General features: G+C 37.4%; 1 protein-coding gene across 2 annotated transcripts in view; it reads left to right on the top strand.

Moving 5' to 3' along the window:
* Window positions 1–24,350, top strand: part of CBL (Cbl proto-oncogene) — a 91,642-nt gene that overhangs the window by 42,119 nt on the left and 25,173 nt on the right. For both annotated transcript variants that reach the window (XM_058545022.1, XM_058545021.1), the window contains exons 3-9: window positions 5,784–5,930; window positions 7,768–7,924; window positions 8,699–8,820; window positions 9,142–9,279; window positions 10,795–10,882; window positions 11,248–11,379; window positions 11,594–11,797. In XM_058545022.1, the coding sequence (XP_058401005.1) occupies window positions 5,784–5,930; window positions 7,768–7,924; window positions 8,699–8,820; window positions 9,142–9,279; window positions 10,795–10,882; window positions 11,248–11,379; window positions 11,594–11,797 (988 nt within the window). The remainder of the gene's footprint in view (window positions 1–5,783; window positions 5,931–7,767; window positions 7,925–8,698; window positions 8,821–9,141; window positions 9,280–10,794; window positions 10,883–11,247; window positions 11,380–11,593; window positions 11,798–24,350) is intronic.

The following is a 24,350-nucleotide window of genomic DNA, read 5'->3' as shown; positions in this document are numbered from 1 at the left end:
GCTACAATTAACTAAATTATTGTTTTTAAAAGGAAAGTTCTGCTTTCTTCTCTTTTTAAAACTTAACAAAATTTCTGAGTCTTTGAACCATGAGACAATATTTTGAAGTGGCTGAGGTGATTTTTGATGTTTCTGTGCTGTTTCTTCAGAAATTATAAAATTCTTGAAGTAAAACAGTTCACTACACATTCTGGGATTGAACAAATCCCTGGTGTTAAAGTAGATAACAATATTTTAGTTTATTGGATTAGATTAACTTTTCAGGCCCCATATACAGTTTATACAATTAACTGTTCATTTAAATTCCATAAAACATAAGTTCATTTAAATTCTTTGCAGGCAGAAATAAAATATACTTTTAAAATTACTATTTTTTGGCATAATTTCTAGTCCTTGGTCATGTAAGGACAAGCACTAGTTTTCTTTCTCTCGTGTCTTTCTTCTTCAATCCTTTTATGAAATTAAACTGCTGAAGTTAAGGTTTTTTTTCCAGGTTCAGTCAATGGTATAACATGTCAATTCCTACATTTTTATAGATGGAAGAGATCTTTGAGTAGTAATTGCTTCCAGCTTCCTTATATTACTGAGGCAGTGAAGGGCCAGAGAGGTTAAATAACTGGCCCAAGAACACAGCAAGTTAATGGGAGATCAGGAAATACATTTTAGGTCTCTTATTTTCTTGACTATTATCATATATATTTTCAGGTACTCCTTTGTAGAAAGAGTAAACAGAGCCTGCTTGTCAATTATAGAATTTATCTCTATCAAAATGGAGTTTCCAAAAAATGTAACCTTAAGGGAGAATATCTTTATGAATACATTGGACTAATTGTTTTGTGAGTCATTATGTTTTTCTTCTTAAAATTTACTGTACTTCTAAGAGATTCTCATTAAAACAAAAAAGAGTGGTATTACTCCCAGTACTTGTCTTAAACATTAATAAATACACTTTATTGTAATGGGTTAATTTATCTCCCCATACTAGGTTCTTTTTTCCATTTCCTCTTTCTCTGCAAAGTACTTTGTGGCCAAGAGTTACAAGACAGCTTGTTTTTCAGTATTTTGTGTGGTAGTAAGTGCACTGGTTAGCATCATTTGAGGACTTTTCTGTTAATCTCAAATTCATGTGAAGGCTGCTTTTCAACACTGTCTTACTTGATCTACAGAAATGGTGATTGTGATTCTTGTCAAGTTGTATTTATCTTTCTACTTTTGAAGTTGAAATAGGAACTATAATTGCTCGTTTAACTTTTAATATACCTATGTATTGGTGGCATATAAGTGTAAGTCACTTATAAGAAAAATGTACACCATTACTTCAGGCCTGAGGCACAAAAGGTACATTGGCTTTTAGAGTAGGACCTGAGGTGTAGGGGAAGAAGAACTGACACCAGTCTTGAACTTTTTGAAAAATGGACACTGCATACTGAATCAGCATTTGATTATGGGGAAGTAGTGAGAGGAGAAGAGGAAGATGGAAGCTATCGAGTAGAATTTGTAGTTATTTATGTAGATGGTTAGAGGTAAAAGGTAGTAAAAACGACCTCCTTCAAATATTGAGTTAAAGAAAAACCTGTACTACTTACTACTACTGGAACTTAAGAAAGAAAAGTTTTTCTTCAGGGCATTTATAAAAAATTGAACAGTTGTGTTCCCTTGTGGATCTTTGGAGAAATGTTAGAACATATTGTATGAATTGCAGTAACTGCTGACAGAATTTTGAAAAGTGTTGCTGACCTTGTAATAAGCCCAAATACCCATCATGCCTCATTGTTCTAAGTTTATGTGTTTACACAGATTCTGCTGATTAAATTTTGCCCTATACACTGTAGACACTGAACCCTAAGCAAGGCCTTAAAATGTTATTGAGCAGAATTTCGATTCAGATCAGTTATAAAATGCTCTTGACTCATGGGCTTTTATAGATTCTTTATTTCCTTTTAAGAAGTATGCTGCTTATGTTGCACATCTCTGTTGGTTTTAAGAAATGTAAGCTGGCTTTTTTGGGAGATGCATCCTTGAGTAGGAAAGTGTCTTAAATTGATTTTCGGTCACTATTTCAGTCAGCACTTTGAAATGCTCTTAGCTACCTGTGCCATTACATCCTTGTGGTCAATAACTTTCCCTTTTTTGTGGCTTGCTTCACAAATTGAAGAAGCTTTTTGTCCATTATTATTTTGCTGTGTATATTTTATCTCTGATCCAGCATACTGCTGGATACCTGGTAGATTCTCAGTGGAAAATTATTTGAAGAGTCAAAGATGCCGACACGGCCCAGTCATCCGATCCAGACTCCCTTCCTGTCTTCACTTCAGACTTGGCTTACAATCAACACTCAGAGAGATTCCTTAAGACCACCCTCTCTAAAATAGCAACCCTACATGACTCTTCTCATAGCCTGCTTTGTTTTTCTTCAAAGTGCTTTTCTCCCACGACCTGATGCTCTCCCATGGGAATGTAAATGCCATAAAACCAGCAATTTTGTTTTGTTCACTGCTGTATCCATCCCTAGTGCCTAGCACATAGTAGGCTCTCAGATGTTTTCTGAAGGTATTAATAAAGGTTAGAAATTGTGCTAGATGCCCAAAAGGATATAAATATACATCAGAAATGGATTCAGCCCTCGTAGACAGATAACTATAGTACAAGATGGGTTCAGATGGCAGAAGAGAACTGTGGTGAAAGTGCTGGGGGTATTTTAGAGGTTTATTACTTCTAGCTGGCTTCTTAAATGACATTTAAGCTGGGTCTTATTTCAAACTAGGGGAACAGATACGCTCAGAGGTGAGAAAGTGAGTAAGGGTAATATGTATAAGAAAAGGTGAAGTATTCAGTTTGACTAGAATATACTACTAATGAAGAACTGAAAAATTAGTTAGAAAGATCGGTTAGATCCAGGTCAGTGGAAGGTCTTAAAATCAAAGCTAAGTTTGGATTTCATCCCATTGGCACCGTGGAAATTGTTTTCTCCCTCCTTAAAAGGCAGTTATGTGTTATGATTGGACTTGCATAGGAAGAGACTTGAAGACTGATTTGAATTGTGGAGTAGATAAGTGAAGGTAGCAAGGAGTGTATATTAGAATAATCATATAATTCAGAGGTAGGATTGATAATGAATGGTCAGCAAATTGACAAATCAGACATGGAGAATAAGGGAAATGGAAGAAGCCAAGATGACTCTTAAGGTTTTGAACTTGTGGGAAGTAAGATGGTGTTGTCATTAAATACAGAAATAGAGAACATGAAGAAAGAGCAGATTTGAGAAGGAAGATTAGTTTAATTTTGAACATCTTGCTTTGAGGTGCTAGCATTTGGATGGAGAAATGTGGTAGGCAGTTGGAAAGCTACCAAGGCCTAAGTGGTTTTTTTTGTTGTTGTTGTTGTTGTTTTGATTGGCTGTGAGCTAACATCTGTTGCCAATCTTCCTCCTTTTTTCCTTTTTTCTCCCCAAAGCCCCAGTAGATAGTTGTATGTCATAGTTGTGTGTCCTTCTAGTTGCTCTTTGTGGGACGCCACCTCAGCATGGCTTGATGAGCGGTACGTAGGTCTGCACCCAGGATCCGAACCGTTGAACCCTGGGCCGCCGAAGTGGAGTGCACGAACTTAACCACTATGCCACCAGGCTGGCCCCCACAAAGTAGTTTTTGAAGCCTTGAGAATGCAAAGGAAGAGCCAAGAGAGTGCATGGAGAAAGAAAGGAAAATAGCAGAGAGCAAATTCTTGGGAAATAGCTCTATTAAAAGAATAGGAAGAAAAGCCAAAGGAAAAACAAAAGCAAGTAGGAGAACCAAGAGAGGACAACACTGGAGAGACCAAGGACAGATATTTTTAGGAAGAAGTAAGATTCAAACCTGTTTCTTCCAGAAAGAGCTCTGTTGTAACCTTGGGAGTATGATACATATGTTTTCTATCATGTCATGCATTATTCTGCTATGCTGTTTAGCGTAGTTCTTTACCCAGAGTAGGTTCTGAACAATTTAGCATGTCTTAAGGGAATCATGGATTGTCACCTGCCTGTCTTTAAGGATTAGCGTTTGGCAGAATGTTACACAAATATTGAGGTTTAGTCTACTGTGCAGTCTGGTGTCCTGCTGAAAAGTTGACACTCAAGTCATTGGAAATAATTTGTGCTTTGCAAATTTTCTACCAAGTTACCTGTTTCAGAATCCCTCTATGATATATTTTTGATCTTTTCTGTTTTTGTTTCCTCTTTGATAAAATAGTAAAACTCCTAACCAGCGATAATTGAAGGATTTCAAAGTACAAGGATGAAAACACTTAGTGGAAGGAGTTGAGGGATGGGATAAGTGCTTGTATTTTTATTTTACACTTGAGCTATTTAGCATGTGAATTATTTTTGACTGTCTTCAAGGAATATTAATTTTATCACTTTTGTAGGTGCTTTCAGAAAACAAGTAGGAAACTAGAAAGAGAATAACTTGCTACAAATACGAGAAGACAAATATCAAAACACTGAAGCCGATTTGTTGAAAAGCTGATTAGAAAGATTTCAGCAGTATTTTGCAGAAGAGTTAGGGCTGGAGAGACTTGGTTAATTTGGTGCAGCAGTTTATCAAGGAAAGACAAAGATGGGACTGATGGTGATGCTCCAGTATAGCATAATAAAAGAAAAATCTGTCTCTAATAAAGAGAATTTTTAGGCAGCCAAATTTGATTATGAATTGACTTGAAATTTTATAGTTCACTTGTATGACAAGAATAATAAATGCTAATTTTTGAGGCAAGGGAAAATAAGCAAGTGTAATCAGTAGCTGGTTTGGTGTATAACCGTATCTAAGGCATCTTGTTCTGAGTGACAATACCATTAAGGATAACACAGATAATCTGATTAAAGTACACATGTAAAAGCAGAGCCATCATCTGTTGTGTTAAATTGGTACTGTGTGGCATCTTTATAATCACGTCATTAAACAGAGGTTATTAGAAAAAGGTTAACTAATTGTTAAAACATAATAGTAGCATATACACTTATGTAGAAATTTTTGCATGGTTTGGATGTTAGCATTTCATTTTTGGGAGAGGAAGAGGAGTTGTTTTGGTAAAACTTACCTCTTTAAGGTCTGATTTAGTAGAAATATTTGTTAGGTCTGGATATTTAAATAGTCCTTTTTGTTGAGAATTTTAATTTATTTTCAATTTGGATGAGGTATAGGATGATTTTTTAAAAATCCGGAATAGCTCATGCAAAGCAGAAAACAATATATTTTGCTTTTCTAACATTTCCTTTCTTTTGTGAGTGGTTATAGCAATATACAAGTTCTTATACTTGTTTGTTGAATCCTCTTATCTGTCATCCTAAAAAAAGTAAATTTGTTCATATTAGTTTATGCCTCAAGTTATTAGGCCTGATTAATTTAGGATTAAAAGTCTTAAAAGATATTACTGTTAATTTTTTTCTTATTTACTATGCAACATCTGTTTGAATGGAGAAAATAGGAGTGGACCTAGTGAATGCAAGTCTTTCTTCCATTATATTTACATCTTTCATATGTTACAGCAAAAACAGTTGCTGAAGCCCCTTTTGAACAAAGATAACAGGATCACAGAGTATTTAATATTATCAACAGCACATTCCTTCCTCTCTTTCTCTAGTTTTATATATCTTTGAATAATATTGGCCATAAAGTATATTTGAAGAGGTTCTTAGTAAATATATTTTAATGTTCATATTAATTATACACCTGGTATGGTGAATTCAGTGCATTTAAAATAAAAATAATTTTATGTGTTTATTGAATTATTGAACTTCTGATCATTTGTAGGCGAAACCTAACCAAACTGTCCCTGATCTTCAGCCACATGCTGGCAGAACTAAAAGGAATATTTCCAAGTGGACTCTTTCAAGGAGACACATTTCGAATTACTAAAGCAGATGCTGCAGAATTTTGGAGGAAAGCTTTTGGGGAAAAGTAAGTCTCAAAATAATGAATTTGAACTATGAAGAACTAAAGCTTGTGTTGTGGGTTTTTGTTAAGTTTTTTATTAATGAAGTATTTAAAACATGGGAAAACATAGAGAAAAATAATGAATATGTGTATACCTACTTCCTGGCTTTGGTAAATATTAACGGTTTTTGCTCTGATCATTTTTTTTTTTAAAGAAACAAACCATTGCAGATTGAGTTGAAACCCATACTGTTTGATTGAATACTCTCCTCTTTCTCTCCCTATCCACTATGCTGTTAATGGACATTTACATTTCAGATTATTTGCTGTTGCTAACAGGGCTGCAGTGAAGAAAATTGTACAGTCATGTGTCACTTAACAACGAGGACATGTTCTGAGAAATGCATCCTTGGACTTTTTTGTTGTTGTGCGAACATCATAGACTGTACTTACACAAACCTAGGTGGTATAGCCTACTACACACCTGGGCTATATGGTACTAATCTTATGGGACCAGTGTCGTATATGTGGTCTGCTGTTATGTGGCGCATCACTGTATTTGTCTTCATATGCAATCTCCGTAGTTACATACCTAGGAGTAGAATTGCTAAGTCAAGGAATTTCACATCTTCTATGCCAAATATTACCTAATTGCTTTCCAAAGTGGTTGTACCACTAACACTGGTAGTATGAATTGGTATCATGTTTTGCTTTATATTCCTGAAGACAAAGGCAATTAAGCATCTTTTCACATTTATGACCAGTCAAAATTCTTATTCTCACTTGCCTGTTCCTATTCTTGACTTGTCCATTTTCCTATTGAATTGTCTTTTTCCTATTGTAAGATACTAATTCTTTGTTAGTTACTTACATTACAAATATCTTCTAGTCTGTGGCTTTTCTTTCCACTTTGTTATATGGTCTTTTGATATATAGAAGTTTTAAATTATACAGACAGATTTATGAGTCAAACTTATGTTTTTAAGGATTAATATAAATGTTCTTTTATATCCTCTGAAATTTGGGTCAATAAACAAAAAATAGAAAGCAATTAAATTTTTCAGTTGGATATACAACTCCTAACATAAGTCTCTTTAAAAGCCTTCTTTATTTAAAAAAATCATATTTTATATAAAATATAGAATAAATAGCAATTTTAAAAACTTGAAGATAGAAATAAGTTTAACTTAATAACTACGTTAAAAAAGAGTTCAAAACACCACTTCATCTCTTATTTTCAGGCAAGTGAATACATAAACTTTTCAAAGGCAATGAGATTTATTTTAAAGATCTTGAGAAATAGAAATCCCACATATCTGGGTTTTAATCACTCACTCTTACATTAAATAATTTCTTCCTCATCTGTATCAGAACTCTGCTCTTCCTGTACCTTAAGCCTATTTCTTCCAGTCTAGTCCTTGCTAGTGTGGGTTCCTCAAAGAAGACAGAGTATTTTACATGCTTTTGAAAAGTTAGTTTAAACACAGGCTTTCAGTTACTAAAGGTCTGGCCACAGATTACATTTATTATATAAAAAGAATAATCTCATCTTTCTTTCCATGCTTCTCTAATAGAACCAATGTCTGAAGAAAGATGAGAAAAGGGATTAATTTGTGACATTCTGCCAAAGGATAGTCGAAAAAGACTTTCTATTATTAATTTACTCATTAGAAAGTTAAGAAATATATCATTTATTCTCTTTCTAGTCTGAATCCAAAATATAGCTCAGCTTCTTTAAGAAAATTGAAATTGATATTGAGAGCTTAATGTGGCTGTCTCTTCCTTGATTATAGCAATGCCAGGAATTGTCTGTTATCTCACTCTGCCTTCTCTCTCACCCCCACCCCCACCCCCACCCCAGGACAATAGTCCCTTGGAAGAGCTTCCGACAGGCCCTTCATGAAGTACATCCCATCAGTTCTGGGCTGGAGGCCATGGCTCTGAAATCCACTATTGATCTAACCTGCAATGATTATATTTCAGTTTTTGAATTCGATATCTTTACACGACTCTTTCAGGTAGGATACTAAAAAGTTGGCCAAACTAGTTATTGCTACTTTTCTGAAGAGAAAGCTTTTAAAAAAATGACATTTGGGATTTTGCCTATTATATATTTATTGTAGGAAAAAAAGATTAAAAAACTCCGTATTTCTTTTTTTTTTTTTTTTTGGTAAAAATAATAACTATACAATTTGCTTTCTTTCCCTCACATTTATAATCTTTTTTTATTAAATATTCTTTGCATCATTTTAATGGTCGTAGAATGTCCAAAAAATGGGTATATTTAATCAATTCTATGTTATTGGACATTTATGTATGTTTCTAACTTTTTCTCCTGATTGTATTGAAGTTTTTGACTGTTAATATTGAGATATAGTGATGCTTCAAAAAGAACATTTTTTTTCCTGAAGTATATGCCACCTTGCATACACCTTTGTTTGGAACTTCTTAGTTGCACATGTAGGCCCTGCTCTGTCTCTCTGTTTTTGTTTGTTTATTGTTGTTTAACCTCACTACTATTGGTTAGAGCTGCTTAAAAATTTCTTGAATTTCATTTTGTAAAGTTAAGTTTCTCCCTGTAAGTATATATTCGTTTCTTCTTAGCTTTTCAAAATTCTTATCTCCAAACATGTTTGTCTTCCTTCAAAGTGACAATATAATTGAAAAATTGTGACAGTAAATGGAGAATTTGTAATTGAGAATTGAAGTTGTTTTTCCTTTTGTTCTTCATTGCTCTGAGGCTGGTTGTATGTCTTGAGCTGAACAGTCTGATCGATCTCCTGTTTCCTTAGCCCTGGTCCTCTTTGCTCAGGAACTGGAACAGTCTTGCTGTAACTCATCCTGGTTACATGGCTTTCCTGACATATGATGAAGTGAAAGCTCGGCTCCAGAAATTCATTCACAAACCTGGGAGGTCAGTGCCATGAAGCAAAGAGGTTTATTCTCCTGAATTTTGCTAGAATAGAGAAAACATGATATTGTATTAGTTCCCCAGTGGCCACGTTTCTGCAGTAGTATTGATGTCTGTTTATCAGAGGAATTGACTTTTTTCAGATCCTATGATTTGATAAATGCTTTCAAGTTACTTAAGAATTGGGCTTATGTGTCTTTTGCGTTTTGGTCTGGAGTCATTGAAGAATCTGTTATTGATGGTCCTTTTGATTTTTGTCTCTGTCTTGCCTTTCACTCTAATAGGAGCATATGTATTAAAGATTCTGTTTATCTCTGTTCTCAGTTACATTTTCCGGCTGAGCTGTACTCGTCTGGGTCAGTGGGCTATTGGGTATGTTACTGCTGATGGGAACATTCTCCAGACAATCCCTCACAATAAACCTCTCTTCCAAGCACTGATTGATGGCTTCAGGGAAGGCTTGTGAGTACCTACTGTTTACCATCTACTAGAGTCTGGGAACTTAGGGGCAGTAAAACTTCATCATTGTTGACTTTATTCCAGGTTCCTTCTACAGATTAAGATTCAGGAAACATATTAACAGGTTACATTGTTTTGACCTTCAGGTTCTGTATGACTTTTGTTTTGATTTAAAAGGGATTCCTTGAGTGAAATTATTTTTCTCTACTCCTTCAGTTATTACCATGAGTAAACTTTATCTTTCTCCTTTTCTAAATGTGAACTTATTTTCAAGCCTATATTTAGATTTAAAAATATACTAATTAGCAGAAAACGTTACCAGCTATTTAATTAGCTAACATTAGAGTGATTCGGTGTTTCTAATGACAGCATGCTCAGTGGCCTTCATCTGCCTTCATCCAAACTTCATTTTGGTTCAGCAGCGTTTCTTCAGGCTTTGGGCGTTTGTAATCTGTGCTAATATTTATGGCTAAATTCTTATTTATTCCAGAATTGCTATTCCTTTGGGAATTCAAATTGATTATCAGTCGGTAAGCACTAAAAATACTAACAGTTGATCAGGTATCAGAAAACTATTTATGTTTTAAAGTGATTAGTGAAATCCATTTTCCATTATGCATTGTCTTCTCCAATGGCGTTGGAGCTGAAAGGGGTGCTTCCCCAAACGTCAGAGCAGTTTGATGCTAGAAGCTTCCTGGTAGGTGATCTCAGTGGCTTAATTTGCTTCTTGTTACATTTCTTTTAAGTTGGTGTTTCTCAATATTAAATCTGTAAACCAGGTATTTCAGGTCTTTGGTCAAAAGCAAATGCAGTTTAAATTAAGAATTTATACTTTGTGGCCATTCATAGATTAAAATAGGGGTTGGCCAACTATAGCCCACAGGCTAGCTGTTTTGGTACAGCCTGTGTCTAAGATAACTTTTCTGTTTTAGAGTGTTGTTAAAAGAAACCAAATAGGGGCTGGTGGCCTAGTGGTTAAGTTCGCGTGCTCCACTTCTGCAGCCTGGGGTTTATGGGTTCCGATCCTGGCTGTGGACCTATATATACGGCTCATCAAGCTATGCTATGGCGGCGTCCCATATACAAAGTAGAGGAACATTAGCACAGATGTTAGCTCAGGGACAATCTTCTTCAAGCAAAAAGAGGAAGATTGGCAACAGATGTTAGCTCAGGGCCAATCTTTCTCACCAAAAAAAAAGAATGTGACATAGACTTGTATGGCTTGCAAAACCTAAAATATTTACTATCTGGCCCTTTACAGAAACAGTCAGTCCTTCGATTAAAAGATAGAGTCTGTGGCGTTGTGCCCTGGAGAAAGAATATCAGTGTTTGGAGAATATCTCCTTTGAATTGTTCTGTGTTATTTAATTTTTTTGAAGTATTAGTAAGATTTATCTTTGCATTGATGCAAAGTTGCCCTTTTAGAATGAGGGAATTCCTAGATATCATTTATCTGTGTTAGCAAGCAGTGATAAATTGGCTTCAGTAAAACCCCAAGGTTGGTTTCTCTTTTTACAGCTATTTGTTTCCTGATGGACGGAATCAGAATCCTGACCTGACAGGCTTATGTGAACCAACTCCCCAGGACCACATCAAAGTGACCCAGGTGAGTTTTGTTTTACATTATAACCACGTCACTAGAGCCAAGCTTTTATATACACTGTATAGAACTGACAGTAGAATTGTATTAAGTGGTTGGAACACTTAAATTTTAAATCACTGATTAGGTTAGTGAATTTATGTGTGTGTGTGTTTTCTCTTTAAACCATGCAGCTTAAAATAGGACTAGGTGCTTTTTGTTTTAATGAGAGAAATTGACCACTGTTATGACACTTTTATACAAGCAAAATTTATATAGAAAGTCACAGTCTTCAATTTTCCTGTTTTTAGTTAGCATTTGTAGTTGTTGTCATTCATTCAACAGATATCTGCAATAGGCTGAGTAATCTCTTAATTTTTTTTTAATTAAAGGAACAATATGAATTGTACTGTGAGATGGGCTCCACATTCCAACTGTGTAAAATATGTGCTGAAAATGATAAGGATGTAAAGATCGAGCCCTGTGGACACCTCATGTGCACATCCTGTCTTACGTCGTGGCAGGTATGGATCCAAACCATACATTTTCTCAGCTATGTAATCGCTCTGAAGAACTGGGGATCACATATCCTATACAGATATAATGGATAGCCTGGTTTGTGGAGTGGGTTTTAAACTTTTGATTTCTTTCTTCATCTCTAGGAAATGTATTTCCTAGTCGAGAAATATTTTAAGTACTTTCAGATGTGTCTGTTACCATCTCCTGTTTCCTCTGCAGGAATCAGAAGGCCAGGGCTGTCCTTTCTGCCGATGTGAAATTAAAGGTACTGAGCCCATTGTGGTAGATCCGTTTGATCCTAGAGGAAGTGGCAGCCTATTGAGGCAAGGAGCAGAGGGAGCTCCCTCCCCAAATTATGATGATGATGACGATGAACGAGCTGATGATTCTCTCTTCATGATGAAGGAATTGGCTGGTGCCAAGGTAAGACTGAAGTTTAAGAGACTGTGGCAAAATCCATTATGAGTTGTGTTCTAAAGCAGTAGAACACTTAAGGACATCCAAACTACAAGGAGTAATAATAATAGCTAATATTTACTGAGCATTTACTGTGTGAGAGATACCGTGGTGAGCACATTACATATTGTAACTCATATAGTCCTATACTCATATATCCCTATGAGTAGGTACTGTGCTTGTCCTCACTTAGCAGATGAAGAAACTGAGGCACAGCGAGGTTAAGGAATTTGCTGAAGATCACACAGCTAGTAAGTTGAACCAGAATCTGTGACCAGATATTCCGGCTTCAAGGCCCATGCTCTTACTGTGTATATCCTAGAATTAGGCTTTACTCGGATAACTTGGTAGAGAAAATGAGGGAGGAATAAAAGAATTGGACCTTATTTTGCTACTGTGACTGGAATATGTTGTTCTTGTTTTTTTTTTTTTTCTAATGGAGTCTCAACATTAGAAAGTTAGGTTTCGGACCAGCCTGGTGTCATAGTGGTTAAGTGTGCTCTACTTCGGTGGCCTGGGGTTCACAGGTTTGGATCCCGGGTGCGGACCTACTCACTGCTCATCAAGCCATGCTGTGGCAGCATTCCACATACAAAATAGAGGAAGGTGGGCACAGATGTTAGCTCAGGGCTAATCTCCCTCACCAAAAAAAAAAAAAGGTTTCAGGGGAAGAAATGAGGCACGTTAATAACCAAATAAATGGCAACTAAAGTGGTTGGAGGGTGGTAGGAGGTACCATGTAGAACTGAACAAACTGGAAAGGCCCTAGTAAAGATAGGAAAGATAAAGGCTAAGAAAGGGTGTCGTCAAATTCTGTTATATCAATGGATAGGGTAAACCAGGGATTTATTCACTAGTTAGAAGTAAGGCAGTCTTTGAAGATTTTAGTAAATACAGGGCAAACAAAGGATTCTAAAATGCTGCAGCTTTTCTAGTTTAGCATGTTACAGATTCATGGGATGCATTTCCTTGGTATAAAAGAGACTTTCTGTTGTATCAGCGCCTGACTGCCTGGCACCTAGTAGGTGCGCAATAAATATTGAAAGAATGGATTTTCTCTCTTAAATGATTGTATCCAGTGTATCTCCTCCTCTGTTGCATCAATGCCACTGCCTTATTTCAGGTTCTCATCATCTGTTCTCCCTGCTACCAGAGGCATTGATCTACAACACAAACCTGGTCACCTCATTCCTGTGCCTCTCGCTCTTTGATGATTTCTCATTATTTTATGCTAATAATTACTTTGCCCTGATAATCCTTTCCGCTTTATATTTTGTGGTCTATCTAGCAAGGCTGAACCACTAAAAATTTCTCCATACTTTTATCCTGATAATTTCTACGTAATTTAGCTCAGTTTTCATTTCCTAGGAAACCTTTCCAGACTGTACCCTGCTTCCCCCACCTCCAACTCATACCTGTTTACACATGTATAATCTAGGTCTGGCCAGGTGTTTCCAGGACACTCTGAATATGTCTGCCATAGAATTTATCACTTTGTAATATTTTATTAAAAGTATTTCCTATTGTAAGTTCCTAGAAGGCAAGAGCCATGTTTCGTTTGTAATTAGCTACTCAAAATTGAGCCCATAGTAATTACTTTGAATGTTTGACTGGGAATTGAGAACACTTCAAAGCAGGAATTGATAAATTTATCTATGCTATATCAATAATGGATAGTTGAGGAAATCTGGACTATTTGAGTGGTACATTTTTGGCTTTTTGAAGTTGACAGTAGACTTGGCCCCTTAGTACAAGTTCTTTGGTCCTTTTTAAGAGATTCATTTGGGGCCCGGCCCTGTGGTGTAGCGGTTAAGTGCACGCGCTCCCCTGCTGGCGGCCCGGGTTCAGATCCTGGGCGCGCATCGACGCACGGCTTGTCAGGCCATGCTGTGGCGGCGTCCCATATAAAGTCGAGGAAGATGGGCATGGATGTTAGCCCAGGGCCAGTGTTCCTCAGCAAAAAGAGAAAGATTGGCATGGATGTTAGCTCAGGGCTGATCTTCCTCATACACACACACTAAATAAATAAATAAATAAAACTTAAAAAAAAAAAAAAGATTCATTTGACCTCTGTAGCAGTTTTATATTCTTAACATAACTTGCCATCTGTTCATGAAAATTTACTGGTAACTCCTGAAATATTAGGGAAGCTGAATAATAAGGTAAAGAAGTGATTATTCATATATGTATTTATTTGAAATTAAAATACCCTTTTTTATGGAATTTTATAGACCAGTAATACTCGTGGAGAAACAGGCACATTCAGTGTTGATGTGGGTACAAATTAATTCCATCTTTTTGGAGGACAGTTTGACATCAAAATGTATAATGTTCATAGTTTGAATTAGCACTTCCATTTCTGGGAGTTTATCCTAAAGAAATACTCAGACAAGTGCACAAAGATGTAGATTTTGTTATTCTTACAGCATTGTTTGTAATGATAAAACATTAGGAACAACCTACATGTCCATCAGTAAGAAATTATGGTACATTCATGTGTTAGTATTCTATTGCTGCCATAACAAAATACTACAAATTTAGCAGCTTAAAACAACACTAATTTATTCTCTTATAGTTCTGTAGGTCAGAAGTCCAATACATGTCCCATCAGGCTAAATTCAGGGTGTCAGCAGGTCTATATTCCTTTCTGGAGGCTCTAAGGGAGGATCCATTTTCTTACTCATTTGGGTTTGGCAGAATTTAGTTCCTTGCCAGTTGTAGGATAAAGATCCCTGTTTCCTTGCTGGTTGTCAGCTGATGATATTCCCAGCTTCTAGGGGCCAACCACATTATTTGGCTCGTTTCCTCCTTCAATCTTATCTCTCTGAGGTTTTCTGTTTTTAAGCACTTGTGTGATTAGACTGGGTCCACCGGATAATCCAGGATAATTCCCCCATCTCAAGATCCATACCCTTAATCACATTAGCAAAATTCCTCTTGCCAGGTAGGGTAACATATTCACAGATTCTGGGTTTTAAGCCATGAACATCTTGGGGGCGGGGGGGAGGGATCATTATTCTGCCTACTACAGTCCATACAATGGAATGCTCTGCAGAGTGAGTTCAGTTTACATATACTTAAGTGGAAAGCTGTCTAATGTATATTAAGTTTAAAAAACAACTATATTCTATGTATAGTAGCACCTTATTTCTGTAAAAAAAATTTGGTTGTAAAAATTTTTTTTACGTGCATGGGAGAAAAAATTGGATGACTATACACCAAATTACTATTATTTCTGAGGATACAAATTCAGAGAACTTTTTTTTTTTTAATTTTTTGTTTATTGCAGTAACATTGGTTTATGACATTGTAAAAATTTCAGGTGTACATCATTATACTTCTATTTCTGCATAGATTACATCATGTTCACCACCAAAATACTAATTACAACCCATCACCACACACATGTACCAAATTATCCCTTTCACCCTCCTCCCTCCCCCCTTCCCCTCTGGTAACCACCAATCCAATCTCTGTCCCTATGTGTTTGTTTATTGTTGTTATTATCTACTACTTAATGAAGGAAATCATACGGTATTTGACCTTCTCCCTCTGACTTATTTCACTTTGCATTATACCCTCAATGTCCATCCATGTTGTCACAAATGGCTGGATTTCATCGTTTCTTATGGCTGAGGAGTATTCCATTGTGTACATATACCACATCTTCTTTATCCATTCGTCCCTTGATGGGCACTTAGGTTGCTTCCAAGTCTTGGCTATTGTGAATAACGCTGCAATGAACACAGGGGTGCATGTACCTTTACAAATTGGTGTTTTCAAGTTCTTTGGATAAATACCCAACAGTGGAATAGCTGGATCATATGGTAGTTCTATCCTTGCTTTTTTGAGGAATCTCCATACTGTTTTCCATAGTGGCTGCACCAGTTTGCACTCCCACCAGCAGTGTATGAGCGTTCCCTTCTCTCCACATCCTCTCCAACACATGTTGTTTCCTGTCTTGTTAATTATAGCCATTCTGACGGGCGTGAGGTGATATCTCATTGTAGTTTTGATTTGTATTTCCCTGATAGTTAGTGATTTTGAACATCTTTTCATGTGTCTGTTGGCCATCTGTATATCTTCTTCGGAGAAATGTCTGTTCAGGTCTTTTGCCCATTTTTTAATTGGGTTGGTAGTTTTTTTTTGTTGAGATGCATGAGTTCTTTATATATTTTGGAGATTAAGCCCTTATCAGAAGTATGGTTTGCAAATATCTTCTCCCAATTGTTAGGTTGTCTTTTTGTTTTGTTGATGGTTTCCTTTGCTGTGCAGAAGCTTTTTAGTTTGATGTAGTCCCATTTGTTTATTTTTTCTATTGTTTCTCTTGCCCGGTCAGACGTGGTGTTTGAAAAGATGTTGCTAAGACCGATGTCGAAGAGCGTACTGCCTATGTTTTCTTCTAGAAGTTTCACAGTTTCAGGTCTTACATTCAAGTCTTTAATCCATTTGGAGTTAATTTTTGTGTATGGTGTAAGGTAAGGGTCTACTTTCATTTATTTTCATGTGGCTATCCAGTTTTCCCAACACCATTTGTTGAAGAGACTTTCTTTTCCCCATTGTATGTTCTTGGCTCCTTTGTCAAAGATTAGCTGTCCATAGATGTGTGGGTTTATTTCTGGGTTTTCGATTCTATTCCGTTGATCTGTGTGTCTGTTTTTGTGCCAGTACCATGCTGTTTTGGTTACTATAGCTTTGTAGTATATTTTGAAATCAGGGAGTGTGATACCTCCAGCTTTGTTCTTTTTTCTCAGGATTCCTTTAGCTATTCGGGGTCTTTTGTTGTTCCATATAAATTTTAGGATTCTTTGTTCTATTTCTGTGAAAGATGTTGTTGGAACTTTGATAGGGATTGCATTGAATCTATAGATGGCTTTAGGAAGTATGGACATCTTAACTATGTTAATTCTTCCAATCCAAGAGCACGGAGTATCTTTGCACATCTTTGTGTCTTCTTCAATTTCTTTCAGAAATGTTTTATAGTTTTCGGTGTACAGATCCTTCACCTCTTTGGTTAAGTTTATTCCTAAGTATTTTATTCTTTTTGTTGCAATTATGAATGGGATGGTATTCTTAATTTCTCTTTCTGCTACTTCATTGTTAGTGTACAGAAATGCAACTGATTTTTCTATGTTGATTTTGTATCCTGCAACTTTACCATATTCATTTATTACTTGTAAAAGTTTTTTGGTGGATTCTTTAGGGTTTTCTGTATATAAAATCATGTCATCTGCAAATAGTGACAGTTTCACTTCTTCCTTTCCAATTTGGATCCCTTTTATTTCTTTCTCTTGCCTGATTGCTCTGGCTAGGACTTCCAGTACTATGTTAAATAGGAGTGGTGACAGTGGGCATCCTTGTCTGGTTCCTGTTCTTAGAGGGATAGCTTTCAGTTTTTCACCATTGAGGATGATATTAGCTGTGGGTTTGTCATATATGGCCTTTATTATGTTGAGGTACTTTCCTTGTATACCCATTTTATTCAGAGTTTTTATCATAAATGGATGCTGTATCTTGTCAAATGCTTTCTCTGCATCTATTGAGATGATCATGTGATTTTTATTCTTCATTTTATTAATGTGGTGTATTACGTTGATTGATTTGCGAATGTTAAACCATCCCTGCATACCTGGAATAAATCCCACTTGATCATGGTGTATAATCTTTTTAACGTATTGTTGTATGCGATTTGCTAGTATTTTGTTGAGGATTTTTGCATTGATATTCTTCAGTGATATTGGCCTGTAATTTTCTTTTTTTGTGTTGTCCTTGTCTGGTTTTGGTATCAGGGTAATGTCAGCTTCGTAGAATGAGTTAGGGAGCTTCCCCCCCTCCTCAGTTTTTTGGAAGAGTTTGAGAAGGATAGGTATTAAGTCTTCTTTGAATGTTTGGTAGAGTTCACCAGGGAAGTGGTCTGGTCCTGGACTTTTATTTTTGGGGAGGTTTGTGATTACTGTTTCGATCTCTTTACTGGTAATTGGTCTATTCAAATTCTCTACTTCTTCTTGATCCAGTTTTGGAAGGTTGTATGATTCTAAGAATTTATCCATTTCTTCCAGATTGTCGAATTGGTTGGCATATAGCTTTTCATAGTATTCTCTTGTAATCTTTTGTATTTCTGAGGTGTCTGTTGTAACCTCTCCACTTTCATTTCTGATTTTACTTATTTGTGCCTTCTCTCTTTTTTTCTTGGTGAGTCTAGCTAAAGGTTTGTCAATTTTGTTGATCTTTTCCAAGAACCAGCTCTTGGTTTTATTAATTTTTTCTATTGTTTTTTTGGTCTCTATTTCATTTATTTCTGCTCTGATTTTTATTATTTCCCTTCTTCTACTGATTTTGGGCTTGGTTTGTTCTTCTTTTTCCAGTTCCTTTAGGTGCATTGTTAGATTGTTTATTTGAGATTTTTCTTGTTTATTGAGATAGGCCTGTATCGCTATAAGCTTCCCTCTTAGAACCGCTTTTGCTGTATCCCATAAATTCTGGCGTGTCGTATTTTCATTTTCATTTGTCTCCAGGTATTTTTTGATTTCTTCTTTGATTTCTTCGTTAACCCAGTCGTTGTTCAGTAGCATTTTGTTTAATCTCCACATATTTGTGGCTTTTCTGATTTTCTTCCTATAGTTGGTTTCTAGTTTCATACCGTTGTGGTCAGAAAAGATGCTTGGTATTATTTCAGTCTTCTTAAATTTATGGAGACTTGTTTTGTGGCCTAATATGTGATCAATCCTGGAGAATGTTCCATGTGCATTTGAAAAGAACGTGTATTCTTCAGTTTTTGGATGGAATGCTCTGTATGTATCTACTAGGTCCATCTGTTCTAGTGTGTCGTTTGAGGCCAATGTTTCCTTATTGATCTTCTGTTTGGATGATCTATCCATTGGTGTAAGTGGAGTGTTAAAGTCCCCTACTATTATTGTGTTACTGTCTATTTCTGTTTTTATGTCTGTTAATAATTGCTTTATATATTTAGGTGCACCTACATTGGGTGCGTAGATATTTACAAGTGTTATATCCTCTTGTTGGATTGTTCCCTTGATCATTATGTAATGCCCTTCTTTGTCTCTTTTTACAGTTTTTGTTTTAAAGTCTATTTTGTCTGATATGAGTACTGCTACCCCAGCTTTCTTTTCATTGCCATTTGCGTGGAGTATCTTTTTCCATCCCTTCACTTTCAGTTTGTGAGTGTCTTTAGGTCTGAAGTGTGTGTCTTGTATGCAGCATATATATGGGTCTTGTTTTTTTATCCAGTCAGCCACCCTATGCCTTTTAATTGTAGCATTTAGTCCATTGACGTTTAAAGTAGCTATTGATAAGTATGTACTTACTGCCATTTTTTAACTTTTTTTTTTTTCTCAATGTTTTAGTAGTCCTTCTCTGTTCCTTTCTTCTTCTATACAGAATTGATGGTCACTTTAGTTTGACCTCTGTTTGAAAGCTGTACTCTTTAACTCCCCTCCTCCCTCCTTTTATGTTTTTGATATCATAGCTAACCTCTTTTTTGTGCATTTGTATCCATTACGTTCTTATCATGGAAATAGATAATTTTTCCTATTTGTGGTCTTCTCTTTTCCCCTTAAATCAGTCCCTTTAACATTTCTTGTAGCACTGGGTTCTTGGTGACAAACTCCTTTAATTTTTGCTTGTCTGGGAAAATTTTGATCTCTCCTTCCATTTTGAATGATAACCTTGCTGGGTAGAGTATTCTCGGCTGTAAGTTTTTTCTTTTTAGCACTTTAAATATATCGTGCCATTCTCTTCTAGCCTGTAAGGTTTCTGCTGAGAAGTCAGCTGATAGCCTTATGGGGTTTCCTTTGTATGTAACTTGACATTCTCTTGCGGCTTTTAGGATTCTCTCTTTATCTTTAATTCTGGACATTTTGATTATGATGTGTCTTGGTGTGGGCCTCTTTGGGTTTATCTTGTTTGGGGCTCTCTGTGCTTCCTGTACCTGGATGTCTGTTTCCTTCCTTAGGTTAGGGAAGTTTTCATCTATTATTTCTTGAAATAGATTCTCTGCCCCCTTGTCTTGCTCTTCTCCTTCCGGGACACCTATAACACGGATGTTAGTGCGCTTGATGTTGTCCCAGAGGTCCCTTAGACTGTCCTTGCTCTTTTTAATTCTTTTCTCTTTTACCTGTTGACCTTGGGTAATTTCTTCTAGTCTTTCGTCCAGCTCACAGATCCGTTCTTCTGTATCCCCTACTCTGCTTTTGAGTCCCTCTAATGAATTTTTCATTTCCAGTATTGTATTTTTCATTTCTGATTGGTTCTTTTTTATATCTTCCATTTCTTTGTTGACATTCTCACTGAGTTCATCTATTCTTCTCCCCAGATCAGTGAGCATCCTTAACACTCTTAGTTTGAACTCTCTGTCGGGTAGGATGCTCATTTCTGTTTCACTTAGTTCCTTTTCTGGGGTTTTGTCCTGTTCCCTTACTTGGAATGTATTCTTTTGCCTCCTCATTTTGCCTCTTTCCCTGTGCTTGTGTCTACGTATTAGGTAGATCAGCTACGTCTCCTGCTCTTGGATAGGTGACCTTATGTAAGTGATGCCTTAGGAGGCTTCCAGTGTGCCTCCCTCAGTTCTCAATGTTCCAGGGGTGACCCCTATATGGGCTATGTGTGTCCTTCTGTTGTGGCCTGTTTGCTCTCCCTGTAGGCGCCCAGGGAGGCCGAGTTATGCTCCTGGCCAGCTGTTGTAATGCTCAGCTGCTTGTAGTTGTTGTGGGCCCTTCAGTCTCTTTATCAGGTGTGGGGAGCCCCAGCACAGTTGGCTGCAAGTTCTAATACCACATTTGTGTTGCAGTATTTCTTTTAAGTGAGTAGGCCCCCAGCGTGGCAGGTTGTTAGGCTCAGGGCCTTACAATTGCTATAAGCCTCTAGCCTATTAGGTCTCTTGTCAGCTCTCTGAGGATTGCAGCTGGGTGGGGCTGGCCTCAGGCACAGGAGCACCCAATTGTTTCAGGCTTTGGAAGGTGGGGCAAACCCCCTATGTGGGTCTTTGAGAAGCACAAGTCTTCTGCAGCTGACAAGCCCTGCTGCCCACAGGTCCACACACACAGTCAACACAGTCCTGCCCCGTGTGAGTGCCCTGACCTCCCCGAGCGGACCCAGTCTCTCCACGGTGGGAGCCCCACACACTCCGCCACCGCCCCACACTCTGGACCCGCTCCTTGTGCACACCCTGCCCTGCTCAAGTCGGGTCAGTTGCCAGGCTGCAGAGAATCCAGTCACCAATCTACGCAGGCCCACAAGTTGCCTGAGGGCTTGTTGTTGGGTGGGGCCAGTCTCTAGGGTGGGCTGCCTGCCCTGGCTGAGCTGGATTAAATCGGTGCTCTAGCGGGTGGGGCAGACCCTGGGCTAGCAGGCCTCAAGGAGAACTCCAATTGTGTCTGTGTCAGCACGCCCACACCAGGCCACAACAATGGCCGCTGCCAATGTCCCAGTCCCTGGAGAGGTCTCACCCCTCACCGAGATGCACTCAGGGCCTATTAGGTGAGTCTCTTTTCACCAAAGCACTGTGTGCACCTTTCTTTCTGGTGATTTTAGGATGCTTTCTGAAACGGGTGAGTTTGCGCGTGGGCCCTTTAAGAGCTGGTTTTAGTTTCTTTGTGAACCGGGTTTTCTGGGGGTACTCCCCAATGTTCTAGTAGCAGGCAAAGTCAGATATTATGCCGCTGGTCTCCGTTGTGCTGGGTCCACAAAATGCCCACAGCGGGGGCGCTCCCCGGCTCAGGGCCCCCAGCCTCCAGGGAGGCTGCGGACCTGTGGGCTGCTCCCAGCGGCCGTGAAGCTGGCGGCTTGTGAAGGCGCCATTGTTTCTCTCCAGAAGGGAGTCTCTGCCTCTTCCACCTCAGTTAGGATTATCCGTTGTTGCAGGAGTTCCTCTTATCCAGTTTTCAGTTCTGTCTCAGGGGTAATTTTCCCACGAGTAGTTGTAAATTGGCTGTGTCCACGGGAGGAGGTGAGTTCCGAGTCTGCTTACGCCGCCATCTTGACTCGAGATCCCCAGAGAACTTTAATTTTAGAGAATATTTGAATTTTTTACAATTAACACATAATAATTTTGCAAGGTGTTTATTGTGCTAGGTAAGTAGCTCTGTGTCGAGTGTTATGTGGAATAAGAAACCTAAGACAAAGGCCTGCAAGAAGCTAGTAGTTTTATTTGGGAAGAGAATATATGCACGTGAAATGCTATTTAACACGAGGCAGACAGTGTATATTGTTTAAATTGTTGGGTACCCACCCTTTAAGTGCTATAGGACTTTAGAGGAAAGAAGAAAATGAACACTTTTTTCCATAGCTGATCTACATGAATGATATTAACTTTACCCACTTAAATAAAAGTAATAAATGTACACTATAACAATTCAAGTAGAGAAAAAACAGCTTCATGTATTGTCATTTGGCAGTTCTGTAATTTAGTCTCTTCTTAATGAACATTCATATTGTTTCCAGGCTTAGACATATTGGCATTCTTTTGCAAGTCTATCTGTGGGGTAAATTTCTAGCAGTGGAATTGCTGGATAAAAGAGTATGTACATTGAAACTCGTTGATAGAGGAGAGGGATATAATTAGGGAAAGGGTACATGAGAATTTCACAGAGACAGTGGCATTTCATTTCTTAGCTGAATGCTAGGTACTTTGTGGGTGTTTTATTATTATTCATACTTTATAGTTTGTGTAATGTATGAATAAAATATTTGAATAAAAGTGTTTTAACTTTTTTTGGATAGATATTAAAAGATGTCCCCAATTTTTTTTCGTAAAATCACTTCCAGAGGTATATGAGACTATGAGAGTGCCTGTTTTGTCACATCCTAGTAGCTGTTGTTTGTTGTTTTATTTTGATTTATTTTTAATATATTGAATCTAATTTTTAAAAAATCCAAGAGATAAATGCATGTGAATTTTTTTTTATTTAAAAGAATTGCTAAAAGGCTTACAGAAGTGTTAGTTCCCTGCCTCCACCCACTCCAACTCCTCTCTGTACCCCATTTAGAGTTTTCAGTTCTTACAACTGTCTCTTACCATATGCTTGTGCTGCTGTCTCCTGCTACTTCAGTGTTAGCTGTCTGTTCACTTCAGGTGTTGTAGAGAAGGATTTAGATCTTTTATTATCTCCCTCCTTCCTACTTCATATCTTCCCACTATAGCTATTTGAATGTTTTTTGGCTGAATCAGTATTCAGTGTTTAAATGATTTTGTTCCCTGCTGTGCCAAGTAATATACTATAATATAATTACTTTTGCTTTCTTGTACAACCTTTTGCTTTTCCTGAGATAATTGCTTTGTTTTTATTTCCTTAGTTTTCTGTTTTTACCTAGCACTACCAGGTCTTATTATGCTGTCAAACATCCTCTCAGTATAATTTTCTATGAAGTAAATTCTATTAATATAGTAGATAGTATATAATATAGTATACTTAATATATAGGAGTCTTGTGTGTTTCGGCTCCACTCTAGACTGGTTATTCTCTGAGTGTGCTGCATTCCCCATCACCCTAAGGTCTCCCCTTGCCATCTCAGGGGACTTTGTTGCCTCCTCTGTGGTGGAGTGCCTATTTCTTGGCTCCCAGGTTTTCCTCTTGCTTGTTTTACTTCCTTGTTTGGGTGGAGTATGTCCTCAAAATAGCTTTCTGTGAAAAGGTGAGAGGTAAAATTTTTGAGACATTTGGTATCTTAAAATGTCTTTATTCAACCCTCAAACTGACTAGTTATAGAATTCTAGGTTGAGAAAAATTCAACTCTAAATTGTTATGGCTTCACTTGACTTCTGGTTTCTTGTGTATTTTGCTATGTTGTGCCCCCTTTCCCTCTATCCCCAGAAGCTTTCAGAGTATTTTCCTTATCTTCGATTTCCTGAAAATTTAAAGGTGTTTTTTGTTTGTTTGTTTGCTTGCTTGCCTGTTACGGGTTTCTTTTCCTTCCCTGGGCTAGCTATGCAGTGAACTCTTTCTATATAGCTGTTTATGCCCCTTAGGTCTTGGAAATGTTCTTGTATTATTTATTATATGTTGAGATAAAAGAACATGGCAGGGATCGGCTTTGATTTTGAGCCATGAGTTGAAGAATATGATTAGCTCAACCCTCTGCACTTTAGGAATGAGCAGGAGAGACAGATGGTGGGAGGGATCAAAATAGGCAGGGTGGGCCTTTCAAATTGGGAAACAACTTGAACAAAGTCAAGGAGGTAGGAATTCTAGAACAGGGGTTGTGGAAGTAAGAGTTACCTATGGATGGTTTTGAGCTAGTGAGTATGTATTTAAGGATAGCTGAGCTCGTAATGGTGAGCAAAAGGATTTGGTGAGATAAGAATCTAGAAGCTGGGAGAGTCCCTAGAAAATGGTGTTAATAAATCAGGCCGGAGTTTGGTGAGTAGAATGAAAAGGAAGGTAGAGATATTATTTTATGGAAAAATCACCAGGATAAAGTGACTGACTAGAAATTGATGATGAAGCGAGAATTAGTTAGACTAATAACTTTTCACTTTCTTCTTTTTTTTGTGTGTGTGAGGAAG

Source organism: Diceros bicornis, chromosome 7 (assembly GCF_020826845.1).
Source record: "Diceros bicornis minor isolate mBicDic1 chromosome 7, mDicBic1.mat.cur, whole genome shotgun sequence".
In the NCBI taxonomy this organism is placed as follows: domain Eukaryota; kingdom Metazoa; phylum Chordata; class Mammalia; order Perissodactyla; family Rhinocerotidae; genus Diceros; species Diceros bicornis.
Note: the sequence above shows the minus strand (reverse complement) of the source record. Positions and strands in the feature narration are given on the sequence as shown.